The sequence below is a fragment of the Ranitomeya variabilis genome, chromosome 1, assembly GCF_051348905.1.
Source record: "Ranitomeya variabilis isolate aRanVar5 chromosome 1, aRanVar5.hap1, whole genome shotgun sequence".
NCBI lineage: Eukaryota > Metazoa > Chordata > Amphibia > Anura > Dendrobatidae > Ranitomeya > Ranitomeya variabilis.
The window spans coordinates 237,715,807-237,729,538 of record NC_135232.1 but is presented as its reverse complement, the minus strand read 5'-3'; the positions used below and the strand labels follow the sequence as shown (position 1 = coordinate 237,729,538).

At 42.6% G+C, this 13,732-nt stretch overlaps 1 protein-coding gene across 3 annotated transcripts in view; it reads right to left on the bottom strand.

Moving 5' to 3' along the window:
• Positions 1 to 13,732, bottom strand: part of TMEM132C (transmembrane protein 132C) — a 1,041,790-nt gene that overhangs the window by 367,089 nt on the left and 660,969 nt on the right. The window contains exon 4 of one of the 3 annotated variants that reach the window (XM_077293267.1): positions 3,192 to 3,227. The exons of the other annotated variants lie outside the window; for them this stretch is intronic. Coding sequence (XP_077149382.1) covers positions 3,192 to 3,227 — 36 coding nt within the window. The remainder of the gene's footprint in view (positions 1 to 3,191; positions 3,228 to 13,732) is intronic. 3 annotated transcript variants of the gene reach the window in all.

The following is a 13,732-nucleotide window of genomic DNA, read 5'->3' as shown; positions in this document are numbered from 1 at the left end:
TACCATTACCTACTGCAAATGGTGGATCTTACAAGGTATTTTATAAATAATAATAAAGAAATGATAGAAAAAAACACCAAAACAAATATTTTAAATATATAAAAAATGGATTTATAAAATGTATAAGTCATTTTCTGATGGCAAATTCTCTATCATTAATTATTGTGCATATTGCCCAGCCATTATCCTTTATCACACATATACGTATACAAATACCAGTCAGACAGAGGCCAAAAGATCACACTTTTGGCTTCAATATAGTAGAGGAGAGCCTATGGTAATATTAGAATATAGATCAGTAAAAGCTCCTGGTATAGATATTAGGCTAAGTACACAAACGCAGTATGACTAGACTATAGTGAAAGGGTACACTGTATTATAGACACTGTGTAGTACATAAATATTACCTGCAAATTTCAGAAAAAGTCATAATGCAAACTCTATAATATATATTTCTATCTTGTAAGTTAAATGACAGCTAAATGTGAAAACCAGACGGCCAGATCTAGAAAAACTTCAACATTTTTTGCCTTATCCAGATGGTTCATATACAAAATAAATGAAGTTTATACAGCCCGATTGGATACCGGTAACAGGTAGCACAGGGATGCACTCCGATTAGGAAAATGGAGCACTCTAACTGCGAACTATGTCTTCCAGACAGACATCAATACTCTCATTTTTATTAGATCAAGGTTATGCCCTGATACCTCCCCTTGGTGAGCTTATATGGGGACTGGTTGTGGGATGTGCTAGATCTGTTAGAATTTGAAGAGATCTCTAACTTTCAGGGTAACTTTTCCCCTGTAGGTCCCAGGTTGGAGATATTGTCATCTTGCTTCTTATCACAATTTTATCTGTCAATAGAGATGAAACATGGCATGGATAACAACATCTATTAGGCCAATATTAAGTTGGAAGGGTTAGAATGGCCTTACGGTGATGTGAGTGATGGGGTTATATGCGTCTTCTAGCTATGAGACTGAAAATACATTTTCTCATTAATATTGGATCAATGCAAACTCCTATTTTCATCACTGACCACTGTCTCCAGCTGGTCTGTGATCGGTGTTTTTGATCAAAGTAAACTCTTTGGTTTGGGAGCATACTTCCCTGCCTCTGTGTAAACAAATCTCAGCCTTGGTGTCTTCTTCCCAGCAAATCTCCCTGTTGTAATTACCTGGTCACTGCAGGACATCGATACTTTAGTGGAGATGGAAGTGTCAGCTCTCTCTCACTTCCTTATAATTAGTTTTCTCTCTTTCCCAACCACAATTAATCACATATGTTCAATGTGAGGGTAAGATGTCCCCTCTCCGGAGATTTTCTTGCATGAAAAAATAAATTGATTGCAAAACTTCTCTTAACCCCTGCAATGTTAATCCCAGACTGCACACGCTTTGCTCATGGATGGCAACATGTGATGTCAGTGATTTTTCACGGATCCATAGACTTATATGTGTAATTTTCATCTGTGACTCAAATAAAAAATTGACATATCTCTGTTATTTGTTTGTGGACACATATTCTGCAAAACCACTGATATGTGAATAGCACCATCTGTGATAGTTGGTATGTGTTCTCTCTGTGAAAAACACGCATAGATCCCATACATGAAAAACTGATGTCTGAACGAGGCCTTACTACGTGATCCTTTTGGTATAGAAAACTAAGGTAAGATAGATGACAAACACGGGCATTAACATATTGTCAAAGTCACCAATACAATCCCAAATGACGGTTTATGAGATGAGACTGCGGAAAACTCAGCAGAATCTGAATTAAATGGTCAGGTTGTGAAACAAATGGAACAAGTGGGGCAGCTCGGTGGCTCAGTGGTTAGCATTACAGCCCTGGAGTCCTGGGTTTAAATCCCACCAAGGACAACATCTGCAAGGAGTTTGTATGTTCTCCCCGTGTTTGCGTGGGCTTCCTCCGGGTTCTCCAGTTTTCTCCCACACTCCAAAGACATACTGATAGGGAATTTAGATTGTGAGACCCATTGGAGATAGTGCCGATGATGTCTGTAAAGCGCTGCGGAATATGTTAGCGCTATATAAAAATAAAGATTATTATTATTTAAGAAGTACTCATAGGATTATCTGTGGCCGAAGTTTAGATAAAAAGTTTCCTATTGAAATCTAACTTTGTCTAAGGCGGTTATGTGTAAGGATCATTGAAATCTGAAGTGCATGAACCATGATTTTGTCTCTTTTGTCTTTATGAGAAGATGGAGTAGTTTCTATTTGTACTTATTTTGCTTCTGGAGCTTTTAATGCTGTTTTCTATAAAAAAAAATAAAAAAATAATCATTTACCAGATTAAAGCCTGTGCTGGATCAATATCTTTTTTTATTTTCTGCCATGGCACTGAAGGATCCGTTTTACATTTAGGGTGAGCTGCGATACCTTTTTGTTATTTTCCTCAAGGACCTTCACTGATGAGTTTAATAGCACAATCTTGTAGCAAGACATCATATTTTCAACTGAGCCACAAAGAAAGAAATAAAGTATATGGTGCCCACCAAAAATCAATAGGCCATCAATGCAATGCTTAAACATGCTGGGGTTTTTCAGTGTCAGACACATTAGTAACTGATCTCTGCTGTGTGATGATATCAATGTGACTGCAGACTAGCTCTCTATGTGACTGCAGACTAGCTCTCTATGTGACTGCAGACTAGCTCTCTATGTGACTGCAGACTAGCTCTCAATGTGACTGCAGACTAGCTCTCTATGTGACTGCACACTAGCTCTCTATGCGACTTCAGACTTCTGAATCGTGGCAGCGTGTAGTGTGCACACTGTTATGATTCCCTGGTATAGCTGGTGAGAGCGGGTGGTCATGTGACTGCACGCATGTAATTTGCATACTTGCAGTCATTTGCTCATGAGACCCATTTGACTTCTCTCAATAGAAGTGAGTTAAGAGACAAGTCTAGTTGGTATGAGACTGCCAATATGCAAATCTTATAGGCATGATTATGTGACCAACCGCTCGCCCCAGTTAAACCAGAGAATTGTGACAATGAGCACTGTGCACACTGCCATGATTCAACAGGACTTTATATCATGCATGGACAAAGCATGGGAGAAGTGTAGGGACACTCAAGCTGGTTATATCTAACCAGCCTCAAAATGGTACAATTAGGTTTTAAAAAATAAAGCCTGCTAGTGGCACAAGCTACTTACCTAGGAGGGCTGTTAAGGTAGGCAACAAGTCGTACCCTATAAAAGTAAAAATCATTTCATTCTTGACAATGTAGAGGATTTTGATCCACATAGAACTTGAGGCAACTCCTTTAACGAAGAGCATAGAGCAGAGTTGTGGAGCATTTAAAGGAAATTTATCACCAGGTTTTTGCTATGTTATCTCAAAACAACATGATGTAGAGACACAAACTCAGATTTCAGTGATGTATAACTTACTGAGCTGCATGCTGTCATTTTGATAAAATTAATCTTTTCTCTATCAGTTTTCTGAAAGCTGAACTCCACAAAACTCCTTCTGGATTACACAGAGCAGGAGGACTATATGGCACAAGACAACTAGTTTTCTAGTGATAATATACTGGTAATAAAACACTGATTTTATTGTGACTACAACAAGCTACCTAGTAAGTGACACATCACTGGAATCAGGGTATCTGCCCCTACATCATACTGCTCTCAGATTAAATAGCAAAAACCTGCTGAAAGATTCCACATAATCTACAGTCATGAGCACTTCAGCCTTACGTATTGACCAGAAAAGTTCTTTTAAATAAGAGAACTGCTAATCTGGTGGATGCCACGCGCAGTGCACACATCACCTAGCAATCCGGCCTGTCTTATCCTCCATGCATGACACCCAAAGTGCAGAAGCTGCTTGCACTCGTGAACTCGGCCAATTAAGTTCTTCCAGAAACTGTAAAATCCTTTCCAAGGCAAGTTTCAGCGTATTTTTATATATAAGTGTACGATTGATTGCAAGATCAGCTCAATTGAATGTTTCTAGAGTTGAGATAAGTATTTGATTCTACTGAGGGAGACTTCTAGTGACATTTATTAGTTCCCAGAAATCAATTATCTCTAACTTCCTCTAAGTTCCTCAAAGATCTCCTTCCAAGGTTCGAATCCTGCCTACCTCCTCTCTACAAGACCACTTCTCAACGTAGGCTATTATCTGAGGCATACAGAATAAATAGTGGTACTATTCCTTTTTATAGCTCTCCTGGTATAAAACAAGGTGATGAAACCTTTTAAGCACACTAACAATTTCTTACTAGTCAACAATAAGGGTCGAAGGTCCTGTCATGTCTTCTATTTTTCTTTTTGTCATGGAATCTCTCCTGACATGATATCAGCCCTTGCATGCACTCTTACCCTTGAATCACACATATTGATCTTGTCTCAGAGACTAATGTTACTGTGAACAGACAGATCCATCTGCTGGGAATTACTTACAATACACTTACAGAGATATATTCACCCTATAGGGTATTGGATGTGAGCAGAATATTAAGGTAAAGCTCTCAATGCTTTAATACCTAAAAAATTACATCCTTACAGTGTAAGGATAAGCAACAGAGAAGGCTATTTGTTACAGAGTTGTCCAATATCATGACTTTTGGATATGGGATGGACCGCACTCCTTCTTAAAACCACCATAACTACTGTAAACCTAGGTACTAAAATAAATACACAAAACACATTATTTTGGTTGTCAAAATGGCCACAGCTTTTATTCAAATCACAGGATTAAATAATCACAGTAGGAGTCAGGTGGAGTGCTTGTACATTGGGATTCACAAGTACTGCGATATCCCCAGCTGTCTGACATACAGCACCAGGACAGACAACCATAAAGGGGCGGCACACACTGGCTTGCCATTCAAGCAGAGCCAGTAAACTTTCAGGGCACCAATGACCCTATTATCCTCACTCCTGTGCTTAACCATTGTGCCCGCCCCTGATTGATGTTACCATTACAACGTCCTTGAGGCTGGCCATCAAAGCTGAGCCTGCTCACCACCATGAGGTTTTACATCCTCTATTAGTTAAAATTAGTCCACCTTAACTTGTCTGCAACTTCCACCTGACTCCTAAACCACCACCAGCGAGGCCATTTGACACCTTGAATAGACTCGACCCCCATCACCCATGCCTAATAAAGTCATCAACCAGTTCTGCATGCTATGGAAAGACTGTGCATATAAATAACAAAATTCCAGGACTACAGATTAATTTTAACAATGCAACACTACCAAATTATGATCGATAATACGGTAACTATAGCAAAATAACAGCCGCTAAACATCCTGCAATGTGGATCCTATAATGGGTAATGCAGAAACTAAACCATAATAAAGGGGTAGCCACAGTCTGACTACCTGTATAATGACATCTGTCATGCCTCAAAAACTATTTTACCGCATGTATTGTAGCCAGCTCTAATAACTCACTAATTCACAGATTTTAGTTCTAGAAACCACCATTACATACAGTTGCTGGGCTGTGTAGTAACCAATTCTTAAACCCACTTACTATTACTACCCAAAAAGTGATGTATAGAAGTGGTGTATAAAAAGAGAAAGATACTATAAACAAGGAGTAATTAAAAACCATACACAATATATCAACATTATAACCGATCATCAAATAATTTAAACAATTTCTGTAATATTTGGACATAGTAAATGAAATAAGCCTATAGCAGAAAAGACTACAAAGGCATTATTAATAACCTTGCAACGCCATTGTTAATTGCTTTACAGGCACTTGATAACAAATACCATTAACCCTCTCCAACTGGGACAAAGGCAATGGGAATAGGCACATCGCCCTTCGTGTTAATGCGCTTGATTTCTTCACCCTTAGCCGCTCCCACTAGCTCAAGGGCATCGAGATGCACTTCATTACTTTTCCCTTAGTCACTTCCACTGACTCCAGGGCACCCATATTAGGTACATTGCTCTTCAGTTTAATGCCCCAGATTACTGCATTGTCCAGAGGACAACCTTGAAAGAAACAGGAGTTGGTCAATATAAACAGTCAAAATCTGTGCCTCAGCATTCTCAAGTCACATGAAAAAAGAGAGCGTCCTTGAAGCTACAGATTGTATTGAAATGCATGCCTACTTTTTTTTTTTTTTTGTTAAGCTATTGTTCCTAGCTCATAGGACCCAATTTAATTTGTAGGCATGTAGAATATGATTGCCATGACCACAGGGACTTTACCCTAACTGGGTCTTGTAAGATATAAATGCTTCTGGAGACCAGGGGGCCATACCGTGATGGTCACTCCTACACACCAGGGGGCCATACCAAAAACGGTTACTCCTCCACATTAGGGGGTCATACTATGATGTACACCCCTCCATCCAAGGGCCATACCCAAGATGTTTACTCCTCCACACAAAGGGTCATACTATGATGAATACCCCCCTAAACAGAGGGTCCATAACTGAGATGGTTACCCCTACTGACTAAATCATAATTAACTTCAAGGACCCACTAAAATGAAACAAATAAGTGCTTTTTTTTTAATACACACCTTTATTAAAACAAACATACAATAACCCAACAAAGCATAAATAGCCTTAGCTCGCTGGGAGGAGTCCTTGAAGCTCATAAGATCTGGCGATTACCAAACATAAAGTGAACATAAAATGTACCAACAATTACTCCCAGCCATTACCCCACTGGCTCGGGAGCACCATAACCACAGGGTTCCAACGTTCACTTGAACATCCTGAGGATCCGACAAACCCTTGCCGAAACTCCCCTCCACATTTCACCAGATACAGAACCATATTTAATACCAAAAGGAAGAATCCATATCCCAATGGATCCCCCAAACCAATTTGCAACCAACTTCAAGGACCCCCCCAACTGCCCGGCTCCAGGTAATCCACTCAGTCTATGCTATCCACCATCTTAGGTAATATAAAATTAAGCACTCTGTGGATAAACACCATTCCTGCAAATATATGAAGGGGACAATATTAGAATTAAAACAGCATACAATAAAACATCAAAGCTTAAAGAACATTAACATGCTGGGAAGAGTCCTTGAAGCTCATAAGATCTGGTGATTACCAAACAAAAAGTGAACATAAAATGTACCAATTACTCCCAGCCGTTACCCCACCAGCTTGGGAGCACCACAATCACAGGGTTCCAATGTTCACTTGAACTTCCTGAGGATTCAACAAACCCTTGCTGAAAATCCCCTCTACCATTCACCAGATCAAGAACCAAATTAAATTCCAAAAAGAGAAATCCATATCCCAATGGATCCCCCACACCAATTTATAACTAACTTCAAGGACCCCCCTAACTGCACAAGATGTGGGATAGGTGAAGATGAAAACACCATGTAAGTTTACAACCAAGGTATATTACAGGTTGATACTGGAAAATGTCCCATCATAAGGTCAGATACATTTGATGATGGGCAATGCTGTGTTATATGCTGTAACAATAAAGGAGAAGCTGCCTGCTCCTCTACAGCAGTTACAGAAAGGCTGTCTAATCACCAGCTGCACATACATCGTAGGAAAATATATGTATGTAGGTCTAGTATAAGCTGCCTGCAGCCATAAGTGTACGTGCAGAAAACTGCAAGGTCTGTGTCCCCAGTCAGTCACACCACCTACATACCATAGACGAGAGACAGGGCTGAAAACTGGGCCTATGATGTGTTCTCCAGAGTAAGGTGCAGCATCACACTAGGAGTGCCCACTCACTGCCCACCATGTGCGGAGTTATTAGTGCCCACTCACTGCCCGCCATGTGCTGAGTTATTAGTGTCCACTCAATGCCTGCCATGTGCTGAGCTATTAGTGTCCACTCACTGCCCGCCATATGCTGCATTATTAGTGCCCCACTCACCGCCATGCCTGTGCTGAATTACTCCCTGAATAATTATTGATACCTGATAAAATATATATATAGTAAGGCTCCAGGTAATGCACTCAGGCTTGTGCTATCCACCATCTTATATATTCAGAAAAAGGGGGTGGATATATCAGGCAGGACAGCATGCAACATAATAGGATTAAAGGCTGCCATATCTCCAGAAATAAAGCACGGATTTGGAAGTCATGCACAGATTATATGTGCAGCAAGGGAAATAACCTGGAGACCCAGGATCTAACATGTACTCAAAGTCTGTATACATGATAAGCATGCTGCACAGAGATGGAGCCATTACTCATATATCACATATAGATAGTGAGAGTAACCTGTAATGCTGGATCTGTACACCTAGCATCATCAGACTGTACTGTAGCAGAGATGGAGCCTTTACTCATATATCACATATATATAGTGAGAGTAACCTGTTATGCTGGATCTGTACACCCAGCATCATCAGACTGTAGCAGAGATGGAGCCTTTACTCATATATCACATATATATAGTGAGAGTAACCTGTAATGCTGGATCTGTACACCTAGCATCATCAGACTGTACTGTAGCAGAGATGGAGCCTTTACTCATATATCACATATATATATAGTGAGAGTAACCTGTTATGCTGGATCTGTACACCCAGCGTCATCAGACTGTACTGTAGCAGAGATGGAGCCTTTACTCATATATCACATATATATAGTGAGAGTAACCTGTTATGCTGGGGATCTGTACACCCAGCATCATCAGACTGTACTGTAGCAGAGATGAGGTCACATACAGATCACCAGACTCCTTAAATGGGAAGGGGGGAATCCGCACACAGCAGCATGCAATGCACAGACATAAAGCCTCTTACCCTCATATATATACGGTATATATATACACCATCCCATTACTGCTCCCTCTCACCAGTGACTAGTCCCTGTTATTGCCCAGCTCCGTGCTAGCAATAGCAGACACTGTATGTGTCAATGCTCTGACCTATCATACAGATACCCAAAACTCATGAAGACTCTGTATAATACAGCAGAAATGTGATACAGCAGCCATGTCTGTAAGGAGGTCACACAGGAGCTCTCTCTGCAGTGTGTGAGGCAACTTGTAACAGACCCATGAAGGAACATGGCAGCTACATGAATCTCTGAGGTAATACTGCTGCCAAATAAGATGTAAGACCTGATACTACACTAATACATGATGAATGTGGAGTAGTATATCAGCCATGTCTGCAGGGAGGTACACATGAGGGAACATGGCGGCTACATGAATTTCTGAGGTAAAATTGATCCTATATATGATGTAGGAGCTGATACTACACTAATACATGATGTGTGAGGTGAATGTACTCCTATCAGCTATAATGTGAGTTGATAACCCCAGTATTATACTTCCCTGAAACTGCAGACATGTTTCCTTAATGTTTCCTCCTGTCCATCCTGTGAGAGAAAGAGGGAGAGCCAGAGTTGCCTCCCCTATATAAGCCCCACCCTCCTCACAGTAATACACCAGGCACAAACATCTAAACTTCCTCTTAAAGGGAACCTATCACCCCGTTTTTTAAAGATTAGATAAAAATAGTGTGAAATAGGGGCAGAGCTGGGCTTTACATTAGTGCCTTTTTGGTGCCTTTACACCCCCGTTAGGCTGCCGAAATACCTTTGTGAAGTGGCCGTTTTGTCCTGTCACTCAAGTTGGTCAGGTCGGATGGGCGTGGTCACAGCGCTGTTTCTCCCCCAGATCAGGCTCATCATTACGTTGGTGGCGTAGTGGTGTGTGCATGTCCAAGGTCCCGAATCCTGCACAGGGGAGTGAAAATAGCAGCGATGTCCGTTATTTCATTGGTGGTCGGTGGGCGCGGCCATCTTGCTTTGGCCACGCGTGCGCAGAAGCGGCGCTCTGCTGGCCGCAGCTTCAGGAAAATGGCCGCGGGCATCCGCGCGTGCGCAGATGGCTATCGCGGCGGCCATTTTCGTGAAGCCGAGATGCGAACTCTGCTTCACGAAAATGGCCGCCGCGATAGCCATCTGCGCACGCGCGGATGCCCGCGGCCATTTTCCTGAAGCCGCGGCCAGCAGAGCGCCGCTTCTGCGCACGCGCGGCCAAAGCAAGATGGCCGCGCCCACCGACCACCAATGAAATAACGGACATCGCTGCTATTTTCACTCCCCTGTGCAGGATTCGGGACCTTGGACATGCGCACACCACTACGCCACCAACATAATGATGAGCCTGATCTGGGGGAGAAACAGCGCTGTGACCACGCCCATCCGACCTGACCAACTTGAGTGACAGGACAAAACGGCCACTTCACAAAGGTATTTCGGCAGCCTAACGGGGGTGTAAAGGCACCAAAAAGGCACTAATGTAAAGCCCAGCTCTGCCCCTATTTCACACTATTTTTATCTAATTTTTAAAAAACGGGGTGATAGGTTCCCTTTAAAGCAACAACACTCTTGTTTAAAATCTACACCGCAATACAAATAAAAGCTGCATGAGTTCTCGGTCCACCCATCCCCAAGTCATGTCCACCTCCATCTAGTCTCCGGTGGTTTCTGGAAACCTACTTTTGTACAAAATGCTTTTGGTTGCCAATCTATAAATATACTTACCTTGTAATGTCTTCACATCCTGTTCCATCCACATGTGTCCGGATCCCAGAATTCCAAGCAGAGGAAGTTCACGAACCTCCATATTGGCACACCCAAGTGATGGGTGTCTCAATATGGAAACTGCTGGTGGTACCAGCCTCTTTCACAGTACCACCAGTGGAACACTTTCGTATCACACACACACATACACAAACACACACTGTATACGCTGTATGCACCACACACACTGTATATGCCGTACGCACCACACACACACACTGTATACGCCGTATGCACCACACACACATACTGTATACGCAGTACGCAGCCTCTTGTGTGGTACCACCAACGGAACACCGTCACGAACATGCCACCGCCGGGATCAGCCGAATGATTCATTGACCGCCGCCATCTTTCTACAGGAGGAGCGCATGCACAGCTTTACTGTGACCGCCGCTATCTGTCTGCACAAAGATGGCGGCGGTCTAATTTACTGCAAATTCCGCACAGGTGCAGTGAATCATTCGGCTGATCCCGGCGGCAGATGTGCGACGTGTCTACAGGCAGAGGAAGCCGGTCACATTAAAGGGGTTTTCCCACGAATGAAAGTTAATTTTAATAACTGTGTCTGACCATATACGGAGCATACCACAGCTCCTGGGCAGGGGAGGAAGCAAAAGACAATACTGACATTACAGCAGGAGATCCAAGAGGATTTATATTATCAGTAGTGTTGAGCGATACCGTCCGATACTTGAAAGTATCGGTATCGGAAAGTATCGGCCGATACTGGCAAAGTATCGGATCTAATCCGATACCGATACCCGATACCAATACAAGTCAATGGGACTCATGTATCGGACGGTATTCCTGATGGTTCCCAGGGTCTGAAGGAGAGGAAACTCTCCTTCAGGCCCTGGGAACCATATTAATGTGTAAAATTAAGAATTAAAATGTGGCCGCGACGCGACCAATCACAGCAAGCCGTGACGTAATTTTAGGTCCTTCAGGATTTTAAAATTACGTTCTGGCTTGTGATTGGTCGCGTCGCGGTCACATGGGCGACGCGACCAATCACAAGCCGTGACGTCACGGGAGGCAGGACACGCGCGCATTTTAAAATTACGTCACATGGGCGGCACGCGACCAATCACAAGCCGGGACTTCAAGTAAAGAAGTAAACGCGCGAATTTTAAGCAAACAACGCTGCCAGTTCCCTCGCTGAGGTCCAGGCTGCGTCGGAGAGGTGAGTATAGCAATATTTTTTATTTTAATTCTTAATTTTACACATTAATGTTGTTTCGATACCGATACCCGATACCACAAAAGTATCGGATCTCGGTATCGGAATTCCGATACCCGCAAGTATCGGCCGATACCCGATACTTGCGGTATCGGAATGCTCAACACTAATTATCAGATAAAATATTTCACTGACTGTTTTTAAACAATATTTTACCTCACAAAATGTATCCTCTGCGATCTCATGCTGTAATGTCAGTATTGTCTTTGAGGTTAGAACACCGCACAGGAAGGAGAGAGACAGCACACAAGGGGGATAGCACATGGGGTAGACAGGTCAAAGAGGAGAGCACAGACAGAAGTCAGCACATGGGGAAAGAGAGAGTGGATAGGTGGGGCAGCACATGGGGAAGAGATTCTCAACACTGCAAAGCCTACCCCCATTGTGACATTACCGTCCTATCGCATCGGGCCTCCATATAGTATTATATAATTACATAAAAATTTATGTAAAACCAAATTGTTACTATTTTACATTCTGCTCTTTATATACTGCAGCTTTGGTCGTAGTTTGGCACATGTTGAACTACTGGAATCCCCACTTAGTGATGAGAGACATGATACCAGTAGGATGGCACCTAGGATGGCACCTAATCACTGATTGGCCACAGTAGTGGATGGACGGCTGCATATAGACAAATAGGTATGTGCAGGGTCAGTGCTGGATCGCTAGAGGAGACAGTGAATAGGGATGGACAAACCCGAATGGTAAAGTTCAGAGTCTATACCTAACACCTAGTGTCCATGGATGGACCCTGAACATGGACTTTTCCCTGAAGAAGCATACACCTAGTGTAGCTAATAGCAGTGAGATGTGATGATGAGAGTATTCATTAACTGGCGCTTATGCAATAAATAAAAAAAATTAATTAAAAAATGGTATGGGACCCCTCTTTTTTTGCTAACTACCACAAGTAAAGCTGACAGCTGTGGGTTGCAACCCCCAGTTATCAGCTTTATATTAGCTGGCTATCAAAAATAGAGGGTTCCACATGTTTTTTTTAATTATTGAAATAGCTAATGTAAAATAACGACGTAGGGTCCCCCACGTCTTTGACAACCAGCCAAGATAAAGCAGACATCTGGGGGCTGGTATTCTCAAACTAGGAAGGGCCCATGGATATTGGCCAATTATGGCGATTTGCCTGTCTCTTCCTACTTGCGGTTGCAAGTGGGGTAATATTTGTGGGGTTGATGTCAGCTTTCTGATGTCAGCTGACTTCAAGCCCAGGTGTCAGTAACGGAAAAGCGTCCATAAGATGCCCCCATTACTAACCCCGTAATGAAAATGAAATAAAGACATGCACAGAAAAAATCCTTTTAAGTAAACACACAGAAAAATGCCTTTATTTGAAAAACATTCTCCACCCTCTTTTACCCATTTATTAATGTAAAACTAAAGTTAAAAAAATGCCTTATTTGTTACCTCTCTGACAACAATCCATTTATCCCACGAAGAGACCAACTATGCTTCACCCGGACTGCATGTCTGAGTGATGACATGATGCGACCGCTCAGCCGTGAATCCAGGAGATGCTAAGCTAAGCTTCAGTGATCTGCGGTGATGTCATTGAGGTCACAGTCAGCATTTATCAGGCTCAGCTCACTGTTTCCTGGATTCTCGCTATCAGAGAGACCAGGCGTACGATGATGAGAGTGGTACTCACATTAGTCGACGCCTGTGACTGTTGGCAACCTTTTTACCACCGGTCATAGCTGCTGGCTGTCATCTGTATGACAGCGTGGGAACTGCAGCGCTCTGACTGACAGTAAGAACTTACCGCCTATCAGAACCGGTGCTTCTCATGCTGTGACACAGATGACAGTGTGGGAAATACCGGATGTTCGACCCCCCATTCATTTCAATGGGGTCCGGGATCTGGTTCTGGCACCTGAACTAAACATTTTTCTAAATATTCGGCCGAACACGGTGGACCTGAACATC